At 36.7% G+C, this 14,701-nt stretch overlaps 1 protein-coding gene across 3 annotated transcripts in view; it reads right to left on the reverse strand.

Moving 5' to 3' along the window:
* Window positions 1-1,273: 1,273 nt before the first annotated feature.
* Window positions 1,274-14,701, reverse strand: part of loxl2b (lysyl oxidase-like 2b) — a 48,240-nt gene continuing 34,812 nt past the window's right edge. For all 3 annotated transcript variants that reach the window (XM_086075197.1, XM_086075195.1, XM_086075194.1), the window contains 8 exons: window positions 13,652-13,803; window positions 12,338-12,505; window positions 8,200-8,365; window positions 5,847-6,087; window positions 5,284-5,399; window positions 4,269-4,405; window positions 4,069-4,180; window positions 1,274-2,230 (listed from right to left, as the gene is read on the reverse strand). In XM_086075197.1, the coding sequence (XP_085931323.1) occupies window positions 2,160-2,230; window positions 4,069-4,180; window positions 4,269-4,405; window positions 5,284-5,399; window positions 5,847-6,087; window positions 8,200-8,365; window positions 12,338-12,505; window positions 13,652-13,803 (1,163 nt within the window). In that variant the 3' untranslated portion in view covers window positions 1,274-2,159. The remainder of the gene's footprint in view (window positions 2,231-4,068; window positions 4,181-4,268; window positions 4,406-5,283; window positions 5,400-5,846; window positions 6,088-8,199; window positions 8,366-12,337; window positions 12,506-13,651; window positions 13,804-14,701) is intronic.

Raw genomic sequence — 14,701 nt, forward strand, 5'->3', positions numbered from 1 at the left:
GTGTTTCAATTTGTTTGTTAAATGCAGTCTTAATATGTTACTCTGTAGCTCTACATTATCGCTATAGAACTGCATTTATCAAATTAATTTTATTTGCTAGTTGTAATTAGCGTTCAATAGCAGTTGTTGAAGTTAAAATGCATATATAGTGGTCTCCATGAGTCCAAAAGTAGACTGTTGTCAATGATAGTTATAGAATCAGCATTTTTAACTACAGTACACGAAAAGGAACTGTAGAAGCAGTAGCCAATTGAAATGTTTAATATTTCGAGTTTTGCCTCAGGTTTCAATAACTGAAATCCAGCCAAAAACAGATCTAGTTTCCGTGAAGTCTGTAATGATCTATACATGTACTTGAACCTCCTGCTCCATTTCCGGTCCTGCGGGAACCTGCAGGGTCTCAGGGAGAGAGAAGAGACACACCTTAGTCTGGTAGCCATTTTCAGGGTAGTTAGAGCTTTGGACTAGCATATTCCACTAAATACACGTACTGTATATATAATATATTGATTATTGCTCCAATAGCATAATGCTAAGTACAAAAGTGTGGAGAGTAAAAGAGACTTGCGTTTGTCTCCTTGTCTCATCATTTACCGCAGCAGCTCCATAATTTAACAAGCAAGAAGCTATACTGACATTTCGTTTCTTTTTAGTTGATCGTCTCTTCAACCCAGTCCCCTCTTAAAATGCATTCACGAGAGTCCTGTAATTGTTGTTGCATTAATTTAGCCGTTTTTCATTATATGGGTTAATTAAAATCTATTTATTCAGTCATATTTATTTATCTAATTAACTAATCAGTTAAGTGATTTATTTTAATCATAAGATATTACTTTCAATAAAAAAAAATTAAATGCATTCCCTTATATTTTATTTATTTGATCAAATATTCAATTAACAATAAATAAATAATACAATGAATTTGGCTTTTATTATTATTATTAATATTATTATTACATTAAACTCCTAAAATGAAAGTGTCCACCACTGGTACAGTCAGTGGCTCCAAAAGAGTGTAGTACTCGTACACGGCCACAGGAGGTCCGTCTTGCACCATTTTATAACTTGTGTGTCATGTTTGTGACTGCTGCTCTCTAGTGGCAGATCATTTTGAAGACTTTAGAGTGGACGTTGACGAATTGAAAGACAGGACTTGTAACTTCACTTTCTACACACTGATCATTCTTGTCATTGAAAATTAAATATTTACTCCAATAAATAGTGCCTTTGGTAGGGAAAATATCAAAGTAAGAGAGAACATCAAATTCTTTGTTTGCTCCATATCTTTATTAGATTTTAACAAATAATGCAAATTTCCTATGCTTAGTTCAAGTATACTGTTAGTATACATAATGTAGCCTGTAAAACACATACTGGACCCTCAGAAAATAGAGGGCCAGTTTGATAGCACCGTAATAATAATAATAAAAAGTACAATAACATGGAATTCACACACCATTGTACAAACCACGTTTTAAAACAAGCCAAAAGCGAAACCTGATTAAACAGACAGCAAGTTACTAAAGAAGAAAGCGCACCCATCCACAGTTGTAAGTTTTTAAATAGGGAGACATTTGAGTCCATGGCATCATTCACCAGAGTCCGCAATCATGTTGTACTCCAGCTCTGTAGCATCTTCACGCTGTCAAGTATGGGTTTAATACAAATTAGAATGACGTTAAATAACCACAAAGAGATCTTTTCATAATTTCCGACAAAAACAAAGGATGAATTGATTTGCTTTAACAACTGAGTGAAATGGCCCATTTTGCTTGGATGGTGGCATAACCACAGTCACTTCAGTGTATGCAAAATGTACTTTTTGAAAACGTGTTGAAGGAGGCCCAGCAGGTCTTGAAAGCCGAAAGCCCGCACAGTCACCGAGCTCTCCACTGTAAATGACACAGGAAAGCTTTCCGACCAGGACCCTGCAGGAGGTTCTTTTTCTCCACTGCTCTACATTCATGACACTTTTCATCAAATTCCATAACAGCCCTCTTGCAGGCAGGATGGTGACAATGGCGCTAGAGCTGTTCTTTTCTTCTTCTTTTTTCTGGGGTATAACATGAAGGCCGAAGCTGGCAGCACGGATGGGGACATGTAGTGGCTGTGGGCTTCAGAGCTTCTCCCTGTTGGAGGGTGAATGGCTGGTGGGCTTTTTACCTGTGGGTGACCTGATTGCTGAGAAGGCCGGGGAACGACTGCTCGGACTCCACGCTTAATGAGCCACCTAGCAAAGAAGCACAGACAGTTTGAAATCAACACTTTCTTCCTCACGCAACATCTCATCTACTTTAAAGGCATGTCACAAAAATGATGAGCAGAACTTTTGTTGTTCGGGATCACTCATTTGACCATTTAATCTGTTCATCTAAAATAAGCAGAACTATAAATATTACCACTACCAAAGAGGTCATCTTTATTAAAAGTGCAAAAACTACTACCGTAGCAATGTTGTTAAATGTCATCATATTTGGTGCAAATATAGATTCAACATGAATTCAAGAAGTACAGCGTCATTGTCATTGTTATCATTGATAGCTTAATTCAATTATTCAATATCTTCAACATAGCCCTTCACTTTTTGGTGAATTTGAGATCAAATTGAATGACAAAATCTGCACATCTTATGTTGGCGGCGAGAATCTATTTTCCAGGTGTGCAGTTAACTGCTGATCCAAATTACGATTGCTCAGCCTTGGTGGAGGTCTGCTTTCAACTGAAGGCCATTCTATAAAGCATAATACGAGTATGCCATATTTAATACATTTATTAGTTCAAATGAATTATAATCCATTCACTTTCTACACTGCATACACACACAAACAATGACTGCAAGTACAATCTGGGCGGGTTCAGTGTTCAGTGTTGAGTGTTGAACCTTCACCCTCCGCTTACAAGGTCCTTTAGTGATGACCTATTCCTCCCACTCATCATTTCATTGCTATAATTGTGTGTCACTAGAATGTCTTTGCTTGTTTACCTCCCCACTGCTTCAAGGTTTTGCAGGATAATTTGAAAATATTTTTTGGGAGGAGTAAGAACCTTCCTATTCTACGGCTCATCCTGAAACTTTGTAAAGATCTTGTGGCGAAGGTCTGTGTGAGATTGGGAGCTCTGTGGGACGAGATTATAGTTTGCATTGTAGCAGTAAAGCTGTGTTCACTTTGCATCCTGAGAGTACAGTACTTTTTTTTTTAGAAAACATTATTTTAATGTATTTCCTTTAATTTTGTAAACTTTATGACATACTCACGCAGCATCAGACAGACCTCCACCCTCCATCTACTGGGATGTAGCATAGGAACGACCCCTTTCCAGAAGTTTAAAGGTCACTGACAATGTGTTTTTTCCCCACAAACTAGTGCAACAATCAATAACATAAGACATGTAATTACCACAGTACCTTTCCGTTAGCATCAAAGTGCAGTGGAGGAGGCATTGCAGTTGTTGGTGTTTTGTTATGACTGGCATCATCCAAAAACTAGCCAACGCATATTGACAAACTTTTGTAAAGCGATAATGGCCAAAAAAACAGGCACACTACATTTTGATCATTTAATAATGAGCCACAGAACTAATTGTGCGCAATGAGGACACTTTTGTTGCTATTAATGGCAGTATTGTGATATAAGCTCTACTTTGTATTGTGTCAAAGTGTCATTTCTTCAATATTGTCCCATGAAAACAGATATAATTAAATGTCTACAGAAATGTGACATGTGTACTGTACTAGTACTACACTTTAGTGAGATGATGCAAGTGTTTTGCCTTGGCTGAGGTATGCCTGCTACTGAGTGTTGTTATCATTCTAATGGCTAACTACAGCTCTGCTACTTGATCTTATTGTTATTAAGAGCAGGTTACGTCTTGTATTGGCTGCTATATGTACATTGTCAATAAAATGGATAAAGTCACAATGTGCCTCTCACAATCTAAACGTTAAAAGTGATGATCATAATTATACCTTTGAGTGAAAACTAAGGATTTGGGAGGATTCTCTTTCATCTTGACTTTTGAAGCTTACGTTATGAAAACAGACAAAGTTTTAGGATCTCCGGAACTTACCATTGTGACAGCTGTACATCCACACACGATGGCCATCATATCGACATCTACATTTCAGGATGTTATTGGTGTAATCAGACTCTGGTACTTCGAAGTTTGGATTGATTATTATCTGCAAAGAGAATACATTTTACGTTGTTGTTTTTTAAATAGTAGAACAACAAAAGATTTCATGAGACAAATGTTGGCAGTGAACTGACCTGGAAAATGTAATCTCCTGGTTTTATGTCAGTGATGTCAATCCACTGGCAATCGATGTCATGCCTGTAAGTGTCCCAGCAGCCCACAGTGATGCCCTGCTCTCCAAAATTGTCACACTCATATCGCTTTTCAATGCCTGCAAGACAAGAAAAAATATATATTTCCACTTAGCCGTACAAAACTTTGTGGCCTGCCTGCCACACGGGACATCACTTCAGTGAGGATTAAAAACTGCATGTATATTCAGCCTTTTCTTTTTGTTTTCTTTTGAGACACGTAACATGTCAACCCAAGAAACACAAATTCACTGGAAGTTATGTAAAGTAAGCAGGCTCGCATTCTTAATATGTGTGTTGTTTGTATGTTTTATACTCATTTACTTGACATTTTTATTTGATTTTATTTACTACACAAGTGTAAAAATAAAAAAAATATTTAAAAAAACGTTTCCTGCAAATGATACTGCAGAGGTGTAGTATTTTTGTCCACTTGGGGGCAGCACCTACATCCATCCATCATTAAAACGCTGCCACTAAAGTGTCTGTAAAGGTCAACGGGTTTATTTGCTAAATTTCTGTTGATGTTGGAACTCTTATTTTCTAACTTCCTCTTTGGGGAAGTTTATTTTGAAGGAATGCGAAAAGGGAGAATAACGTAGTGGACGGCTTAAAGAGCGAGAGGTTTGAAAAGCACGACGAATCCAACATTTTAAGAGCCCGGTTGAAAGTGGCAACAAGGTAAATAATTGATCTTATCTTTAAATCGATTTATGTTTGTGTTTACCTTTTAAATTGAATTAGCCTGACTTTATCTGTATTGAGGAAATGTGAACTCGTCTGATTGATGGCGTCATGTTTGTTTTATTTGCCAGCTGGGTGCATGTAAGGTTTTTGTATGAGACAAAGAAAAGGAGAATTAAAAGGTAATTTCAGACCACCAGTATTGCTTCATTATTTCAACCGACACTACAGCGTCAATCTGAAGTACAAAACCTATCGAGAGATGAGATCCTACCTTCATCACACTCCGAGTCCTCCAGACAAAAACTGGCTTTGTGTCCTTCTGCCACTTTAGTTCCATTCAAACTGAACAGGTCGTAGATAGTAAATACCTCCATGCTGTGATAATGCCTACCAACACATACATAAAGTTTTAACAACAAAGCTGTAACGCAGCATTGTGAGAACAAAAATAGCCTGCATCAAAACAAAAGATAGAGTGGTGCTGTCAAGACAAAAACAATTGTTTTTGCATTTTAAGAATCTCCTGCTCCTGGGTGAAAGTAAGATATTTTAAACTGAAAACCTTTCTGAAGGTTGATAAGCAGACGTGTACAGTTTTGGTACACTTTGATATGCAAAAAGAAGAAGAATATTAGCCTTGGTAAAAGCGGCATATAAGTGCAGTTTGTGATCAAATACGATTTTTCACATTTTGGACTATGACATGTTTTTCAACAAAAATAAAATTACCCACTCATGTTGCTGGTTAAATGGTAAACCAGCATGAAAACAGTAACATAGACAATCCAAATTGAATGCGCTTCATCGAGCAAGCATCTGTCGTGAGGAACTGACCGATGACAATCATGCCACACCCAAGTCTGTCGGTCAGCTTTGGGCCGGAAGTCGGACTGGCCGTTGTTGTGGATCTGAGAGGAGAAGCGCAGCAGACGGCGGTAGGAGTTGGCAGGCATGTCTTTGGAGGAGGAGGACAGGCACTCTTCCTCAAACGCACACTGCAGCATGAACATGGGCCTGTCCTCCATGTAGGTGGTGTGCTCCACCGCCTGAGGGTTCAGCACCAGGTCAGGGGCCGCTGGTGGGACAAAAATGAAAGATGAAGCCAAGGGATGTGCACAGACATAATTGCACAACTGACAAAACATGCATCGTTCCAGCTTTGTTGGAACATGTTGCAGGTATCGAATGCAAAATTAGCAAATATTTGCAACAACAATTGTCAGTTTGAACATTAAATGTCTAGTCAAATAGCAACTGATAAGGTTTTGCAAGTCATTGCATTTTGTTTCTTATTTGCGTTTAACACAAATTCATTGCATTAGAAGTTTGAACAAAAACTTGCAGGGTCAACAAACTTTGCTGTCAAATAACCAAAAATCTGTCTGCAGCCACAAAATCTTTGAATGCTGTGATGAACGAAACAGTGTGTTAGAGTTAGTCTAATGTACTGAGGGCCCAAGAGCTAATTAGAGCCACACTATAACAGAAAATATACAGCATCCAATACTTTGAGATTCATTTTCTTCGACCTTTTCGTCTTCTGTTTTTGGATATATAGATATATTTTTTATATATATATATATATATATATATATATATATATATATATATATATATATATATATATATATATATATATATATATATATATATATTATCAGACATTTTTAGACTTTTCTGCCTTTCTGTCAAATTTCTGATATTTTTGGCAATTTTATGGACATATGGTAATTTTCTGTTGGTAATTTTGGGACATTTTATGGTCATGGGGATTTATTATTTTGTTTTGGGACATTTTACATTTATTTTATAAACATTTTCGTTTGTGCAAAAAAAAAAAAATGTTATTTTTATTTTTTGTAATTTTGTATACAATATATGTTCCTTTTTAGAATTTATTTTAGTTTTTTGACATTCAGTGTTTTCTTTTATGCCTTTTTAAACAAATGGATTTTCTGACTTTTCAGGCAATTCCAAAGACATTTTATGGCCATTTTCTGACTTTTTCTTTTGTTTTGGGACAATTCATGGCTTTTTTTTCCCCTGCCTTTTTTGCTATCAATTTTCTGACATCGTTGTCAATTTTGTGGACATTTTAAGGTCATTTGGGGGATTTCTTATTTTGTTTTTGGACATTTTATTTCATAAACATTTTCTTTTGTGCTATTTTTTAGAAATATTTTATTTATTTATTTTGTAATTATGTGTACATTATATGTAAATTTTCAATTTTCAGGATTTCTTCTTTTTGTTTTTAGACATTCGATAGTTATGTTTTCTTTTTTGCCTTTTAAAACAAATGGACTTTCTGACTTTTCTGGCAATTCTAAAGACATTTTATAGTCATTTTCTGCCTTTTTCTTTTGTTTTTGGACATTTCATGGCTATTTTTTAAAACTTTTTTCCCCTGCCTTTTTTGCTATCAATTTTCTGACATAGTTGGCAATTTTGTGGACATTTAATGGTCATTTTGAGGATTCCGTATTTTGTTTTTGGACATTTAAGTATTTACTTTATAAACATTTTCTTTTGTGCTTTTTTTATTTTGTGTACATTTATATGGTAATTTTCAGGATTTATTTTTGTTTATGGACATTTTGTAGTTACTTTTTCAATGTTTTCTGCTTCTTCTTTTTTTTTAAAGTCATTTTTTAAAAAGTTTTTGTGCAATTTTATGTACATTATATTGGTCATTTTCTGCTTTTCCTCTTCCTTTTTGGAATTTTATGGTCACTTTGTAGACATTTTTAGGCATTTAAAAAAAAAACTTTTTCCATCTACCTTCTGTCACACTTTCTGACAACTTACAAATTTGGACTTTTAATATTTAATTATTCATTTTTGTTCAAATTGTTAAATCATTCAAATCATATTTTAACCCAAAAAACTATATATATATATATATATATATATATATATATATATATATATATATATATATATATATATATATATAATAATTTATTTTTAGAGATTCACAGGGAGCCACTAAAGAGGGACTAAAGATGGTTGCAGAGCTGCAGGTTGCAGATCCCTGGTCTAGCCTGTTCATCCGCAGATTTAGAACACACCTCGTGCCAGACTTGCACTGGCACGAGGTGTGTAGTGAGTAGTTTTGGTTTGAATCTCTTTTGTGACGCCAGTCTGGAAACTTTCTGAAACTGCAAATGCAAAAGACTCATCTTACTCTCAGAGCACGAGACTCCAGCGGCATTGCGGCCACCTCCTTTGGCGCAGCTGAGGTGAGCTCCATGGTGCAGGCAGTGGGATAGAGACATCTCAGTGCCGGAGCAGCGAACTCCACTCATAACCACACTGTCTGCACTTACATCGCCCTGCCAATACCATGTCTCCTGTTGATAAAAAAGACACCAAAGTAAAAAAAAAAAAATCATGAAAAACATATTATCCATCTCTGGGTCATTTTGTTGTACAGCAGTGACATTTGAACTAAATTTGCTATTGTGTTTCACACACACTGTATAATCAATTGAATATAAAGTGCTTGGAATAATTTTCATGATTACTGTACACCAGTACTAATAAAAATACAATATTCCCTTGTGTTATATGTAATGCAATTTGTTATATGTAATGAAATGAAAAGCTTTTGCTTCTGCCTACACCCTTTCGGTTGTATATTTATGCTATGGATAAAAATACTTTTTTTTTTACCATGTTGAATTTTTAATTTGCAAATGAACCGAATACAAATTTTCATTCATGTATACTGTACATGGTACAGATGGTGAAAAGTCTGTCATGGTTAATAATAATAATAATAATAATAGTAATTTCAATATGAAATAAGCTTTTCTGAAATGAAAATTATTTAATCACTTAAATCTAGCTGAGAATATTTTTGGAAAAAAAAAATTGGGAAAGGCAGCAGCACAAAAAGAAAGAACTTGATTAATTGAAGACTAAATTACAGATGTGCATAACTGTGAATGTGAATGTCATTTTGACTATATGTTCCCTTTAATGGACCACAGCAACCAATCAAATGTGTACAGCTGGGATGAGCGTTAGCTCATCTGTGACCCTGAACAAAACTAGCTGTAGAAAATGGATGGAAATTGGGGAATCAATGTACCAGTAAGTAAGTACTTGTTATTATTGTTTTTCCATAGTGCAATTTTATTTTTGACCACCGGAGTGCACTCTGGCATTTTTTTTTCATCTTTATTAGGAATAAGATGAGGGAAATCGCTGCATTTTACTGTAGTCTATTGTTGTTAATCACCTGACTACAGATTACATTTAAAAAGAAACAACTATAACATTTTACAAATTATATCAATGTATTAACTTATACCTGAATACTAGCACAATAAACCAAAAGCATGTTCCTGATCAGTCACAGGTGCCATAACAAAGAAGTATAATGATTCTAAGGGCCCCTCACTGACAAAGGCCCTAATAAAAATTATTATTATTTTTTTTAAAGTATTTTCAATTCATGGTATTAAAGTGCTGGGGCCAAAAGTGATATTTCTGACACCAGGGATCCAAATTGCAGGCCGCACCTCTGCCTTCATTGCAAAACTGTCAAATGCAATGACAGTCATTCTCATACCTGGCTCCAGGTAGGTAGAGCAAAAGCATCGCAATACAGTTTCCCCAAAGTATAACTCAGTTTTCTCCAACTGTTTGCAAACTGGAGCTTCCTCAAGTATTTCCTCCCATTAAGGGACAAAGGCACTTTATCTGATCATCCTCAAGGTTTAAGTATGCTGAATGGTCTTGGAATCTTCCAATTAAACACAAATATGTAATTAAATGTAGAAGTAACATGTTTTACTTCTAAATCAAACTTCAGGTCAACAAGGCCTCACAAATGAATACTTTAAAAAACACATTGAATTTTTTTAAAGAATTACAGTGTATTTTTCTCTTGCCTTGGGGGAGAAAAAAGTGTGGCATCTTAAATGAACTGTTACGCACTTATTTTTTTATTTGGGGATTCTTTGGAAAATATGTCCAAACACGTTATGCAATTAAAAGCCTGCATCCCACAGAGAGGCGAACATTTGCAACACTAGCGAATGTTGATGTCACGTCAAAAAAGTTGGTCAAAATTAGGGCTGAACGATTAATTGCATTTGCAATTAAATTGCGTTTTACGTAATCGTGAGAAGCTGTGATTTAAATGCACATTGAAATAGAGCGGAAGGAGGGAAAGAGCTTCTTTAATGACAATTTGCAAGTAACTATTGGCTGTAACCACGCCAGAACACAACAGCTCTGTCCGAACGCACTTAGCTTACCAAAACAAAAGTCTGTGTTGCGTGCACAGACCGTCCATACCATGGGAAACTACGCAACCCGTGACCCACACACAACGATTGCTACAGAATGCTAGAGGTCAAATCAAATCGGAAAATGTTGCGTCATATAAACAGATATAATGAGGCACTGTTTTTGTCGGACCTCGTCACAATAAAAGTGTCTTGACAGCTGAAATGTAGAGTGACTTTTATTTTGGAGGTCTTCTTCTTTCCTTCTGGACTTTAAGGCTTAGCATATTTTAGCATTTTAGCAAAGAGTCCACGTCCTCGCCTGGAACTGGTTTGACAACTTTGACAAAAGTGACATTAATCAAAAATAACAGTCGAGATTTGCCGAAAAACGGCCGCCATGAGGAGCGATTTGTTGACAATCATGTTCTACCAAGAGTCCACAGGCACCAGAACAGCGATAAAGATACCGGTAAGTCATAGCGACACGCTCGCCTAGTGTAATTAATAGCGGCAACAATTGTATTTCTCTTATTTTACGAGTGCTAAACGTGTGTTGAAAGAAATATGCTCACACTCATGGAGGCGATGGAGTGACATTTGTATGTGAATGATGCATGTGAAGCCTAGAGTTGGGCAGTTTTCTGACGTAAATTAATCATTAAACACGTCTTTATATGTGTAGAATTAAAAACTGAAGCTATATCACCATACTCTCATATTTGAAAGTGTACAAAAGCCCATGTTTTTCAGAGAGAGCAAGTGGAAGTTGATGATTCTGAGGAGTAAATATAGTAGTAGTTATGGCTATGATTTTCATTAAGCACTGTATATTTTAATAGCATCGGCAATTTCTTTTATCTATTATTGATTATTTTAGCCCGCAACAACCATAAAAAATGCCAGAGAAATTCTGGAGGGACTGGCTAGGACTGTCTACAAATTACCTATAGATGACATATGTGCCACAAAACAGGCAGCCATTTTGCCACTTCTTGTCGAGTAAAAATGACATCATAGTTGTTCAGGTCTCATGTAACAACCAATCACAAATCATCTTCAGAAAACAGGTGAAGCTGTGATTGGTCGTTGCCTGAGCCCTGAGCAACTGTGATGTCATCTTCAGTCAACAGCAAGTAGCAAAATGGCAGCCCCCTGAGATGGATAAAAACGGCTGGAATTCGCTTCATAATTAGTACTCCACAAATGTAATATTAATCAGAATGTCATGTTTAGAATGGTGAGGTCACATATAGCATATCATTGTCAAGAAATGTTTCAATACATACATATCTACAAAGGATCCACCAGTGACCAGAACTGGAAATAATTGCTTCGTTTTGTTATGCTGAATGTGTAAGGCAAACTTTATAGGTTTTTACGCTATTACGTGACAGTTATCACGTTAAAATGTGAAACTTATCACATTAATACGTAAAATGTGAACTTTTGGGGGGCATCACTTTGCAGGTAACATAATCAGTATGCATTGAGTATGTGGTCTATGATTAACGCACGCTTAACTTCCAGCGGTGGCAAATCCAGGTCCAGAAAGTAAAAACTCTGCTACAAGTTTGACTTAAGCCCCTGATGCTAGCTAACTAGCCAGCTAGTTCGCTCCCTAGCAGGTAAATGAGGACCATGGGAGCTAGCTAGGGAGCTAGCTACCTAGCACCTGGGACTAAAGCCAAACTGCGGCAGCGTTTGTACTCTCTGGACCTGGATTTGCCATCTCTACGCTAAACACTGATTTAGTTTTAGACCGTGAGGACTTCTAAGCTCTTGTTGGCCACATTAAATGCCTTATTTTACTACTGTACCACTACTACTACTTGTGCTACAACATAAGATTGAAATCAGTATTTAAAAATATTTCTAAATAAATATGAATTTAAAAATCAGCATGTGACTCAATTTCCTATTATTATTTTTCCCATGACAGACTGAGAGACTGAAAGATTAGTGAATAGTAGTCCAAATTACCAGTATATGTTTTGTTTAATACTATCAATTTTAGGTGAAATAGTTTTCCGATTTGTATTTTCTACAACAACTTGCTACTTCATCTGGCTCCTCTGCTCATACCTGGAAAAAATTGCTGGCAAATCCCAAGCCCAGCTGTCTGCAGACAACCATGGCCTCCATGGTTCCCCAGCCCTCACCGCACACCGTCCCCCACACCAGAGAGCCGTTCTTCTCCACCAGAACTTCCACACGACCTTCGAAGGGGTTCCGGCCTCCACTCAAACGCAGCTACAGATAGGGACAACAGCGGAGGCACATTGTTTCAGGCTCACGTTCATAAATCACGTATGTTATTTGAGCAGATTCAATGCGACAGACAGAAAGATTGCTCATCGCATTACAATGCGCAGGCTCACAGACAACAGAAGCACATTTGGAAAGAATACAGACACTTACATGACATCATTGTATTGAAGTATACAGAAGGGAAGGGTCACTAACCTTTTTAGAATTTAGATAATTTATGGGTACTGATAAATTTGAAGCACTACCATTTAGAAACGTCTGAAATAAAAATGTGCTCAAATTCCGTTTAACTCATTCAAACCTAAAAACATTTATACGTTTTTTTAAATATTTTTTAAGCTAGAGCATACAATAGGCTTTGATACAGCTTCTGACATGAAGAGGCCGCTTAAAGCAATGGTATTTATTACACAAAACGACCAGCAGGTGGCAGCAGAGTACAAAAGATCAACCAGGGCCATGTTGCAACAAGCTCTTTTTGCCAGCGTTTTCAACAGGTTTGTGAATATTGATGAAACTTTGCTATAATTGCTGCAAAGTGGAAACAGATACAAATGTACTTTTTTTCCTGATGAAAGAAGAGACTCTAATCTGTTTCTTTGGTAGGTTCCATGTTTTTATAGCAATAGAACAGAATATTCTGTGGGCCTTGCAAAATCAGTCAAAATCCAGTAAAACAGCTGGGAGCGAAGGGGGTTGCTTCAGTCAAAATGGCTGGGAGTGAATGAGTCAATTATATGCTATTATTAATAATTAATGATATTCATGCATGTGAAAAAGACTTTGAATGTGCTTTTGGTAGTGTCAGAAAAGTTACAGTACTGATATCACAAAAGTTACATTTCATACTACCAAACTACAAACTAAATTTTCCCCTTTAATGTGGGCCAGAAGCTCAACCAGCACCTCTTTAAAAATATCCTTTGGCAAATAACAGGCACAAATGCAACAAAAGGATAGTTGTCCACCTTTGAGATACTTCGTATGTGTGTCCTCTTTTGTCACACTCACTTGCTTTCAGCCTTATACCCATAGTATGACTATGCTTTCAAATCCCTTTGAAAAGCAAGTCAATGGAAGACAATGTTTTTCCAAAAAAAAAAAAGATTCAACTAAATCTGAACTCACCCTCTCCTGGAAGCCCATAGCAGGGACATTACATCTGACAGCTGCATCCTCCTCATGGCTGCATCCCAAAGACTCCTTATTGAAGGAACACTCAGTGATGGACTTCTCAAATCCAGAACACACCACTTCATTCATATGGACTGGACCCATACCTTGGAAACAAAAAGAAAAAAATGCTTGAAAATCTCTACATTTAAATTAAAACAGTGTGTAGCCACTGACCATATGAACAGAAAGGAAAATAAGTTGAAAATTGCAACACGGCTGTAATAATATATGATACACACAAGAACAGATTCACACACATACAGGTTTATCCAAAATTGAAAATGTCTTCACCGAAATGTATATATAGTACTTGTGTACTATACAGTGATGCCTTTGCAATATGAATTTAATTTGTTCCATGACCAGACTCATAACCTTAAAACACTCATATCTCAAATAATCTTTCTTCATTGAAATTAATGAAAATGTCATTAATACGTTCCAGCCTCCTGCCAATAAGGAGACTAGCACTAGACTTAGGGTCTATGGAGTGGAGCAGAGGATCATGCTGTTGTTCTACCGGGCTGAATTGGAAAGTATCATCAGATACGGCATTGCGGCCTGGTACGGCAACCTGACTGTGCAGTCAAGGTCACAGATTGCCGGTCTGGTGCGGACTGCCATGAAGATCATGGGGGTCAGGAATCATCCTTCCCTACAGATGCTTTATGAGCGGTCCGTCACAGAAAATTTTTACTGACCCGACTCACATTCTGCATCATGAGTTCCAGCTACTGCCTTCCGGCAGGAGATTCAGGGCCCCCAGAATCAGGCTGAACCGCTACAAGAACTCATTCCTGCCGACATCCATCAAACTGCTTAACAACCAACATTAACTCAGTACAATAAGATATATGGTGCAATGTTGTGTGTGTGGAATATATGCAGCCGTGTTGTACATACTCATGTGTATATATATATATATATATGTATTTAGGAGTGTGTGTGTGTATATGGGTGTATGCAGTCCTCATGTATGTACTTCTCTACACATGTATACTT

This window comes from Leptonotus elevatus, chromosome 5 (genome assembly GCF_054856555.1).
Source record: "Leptonotus elevatus isolate MCC_2025b chromosome 5, RoL_Lele_1.0, whole genome shotgun sequence".
In the NCBI taxonomy this organism is placed as follows: Eukaryota; Metazoa; Chordata; class Actinopteri; order Syngnathiformes; family Syngnathidae; genus Leptonotus; species Leptonotus elevatus.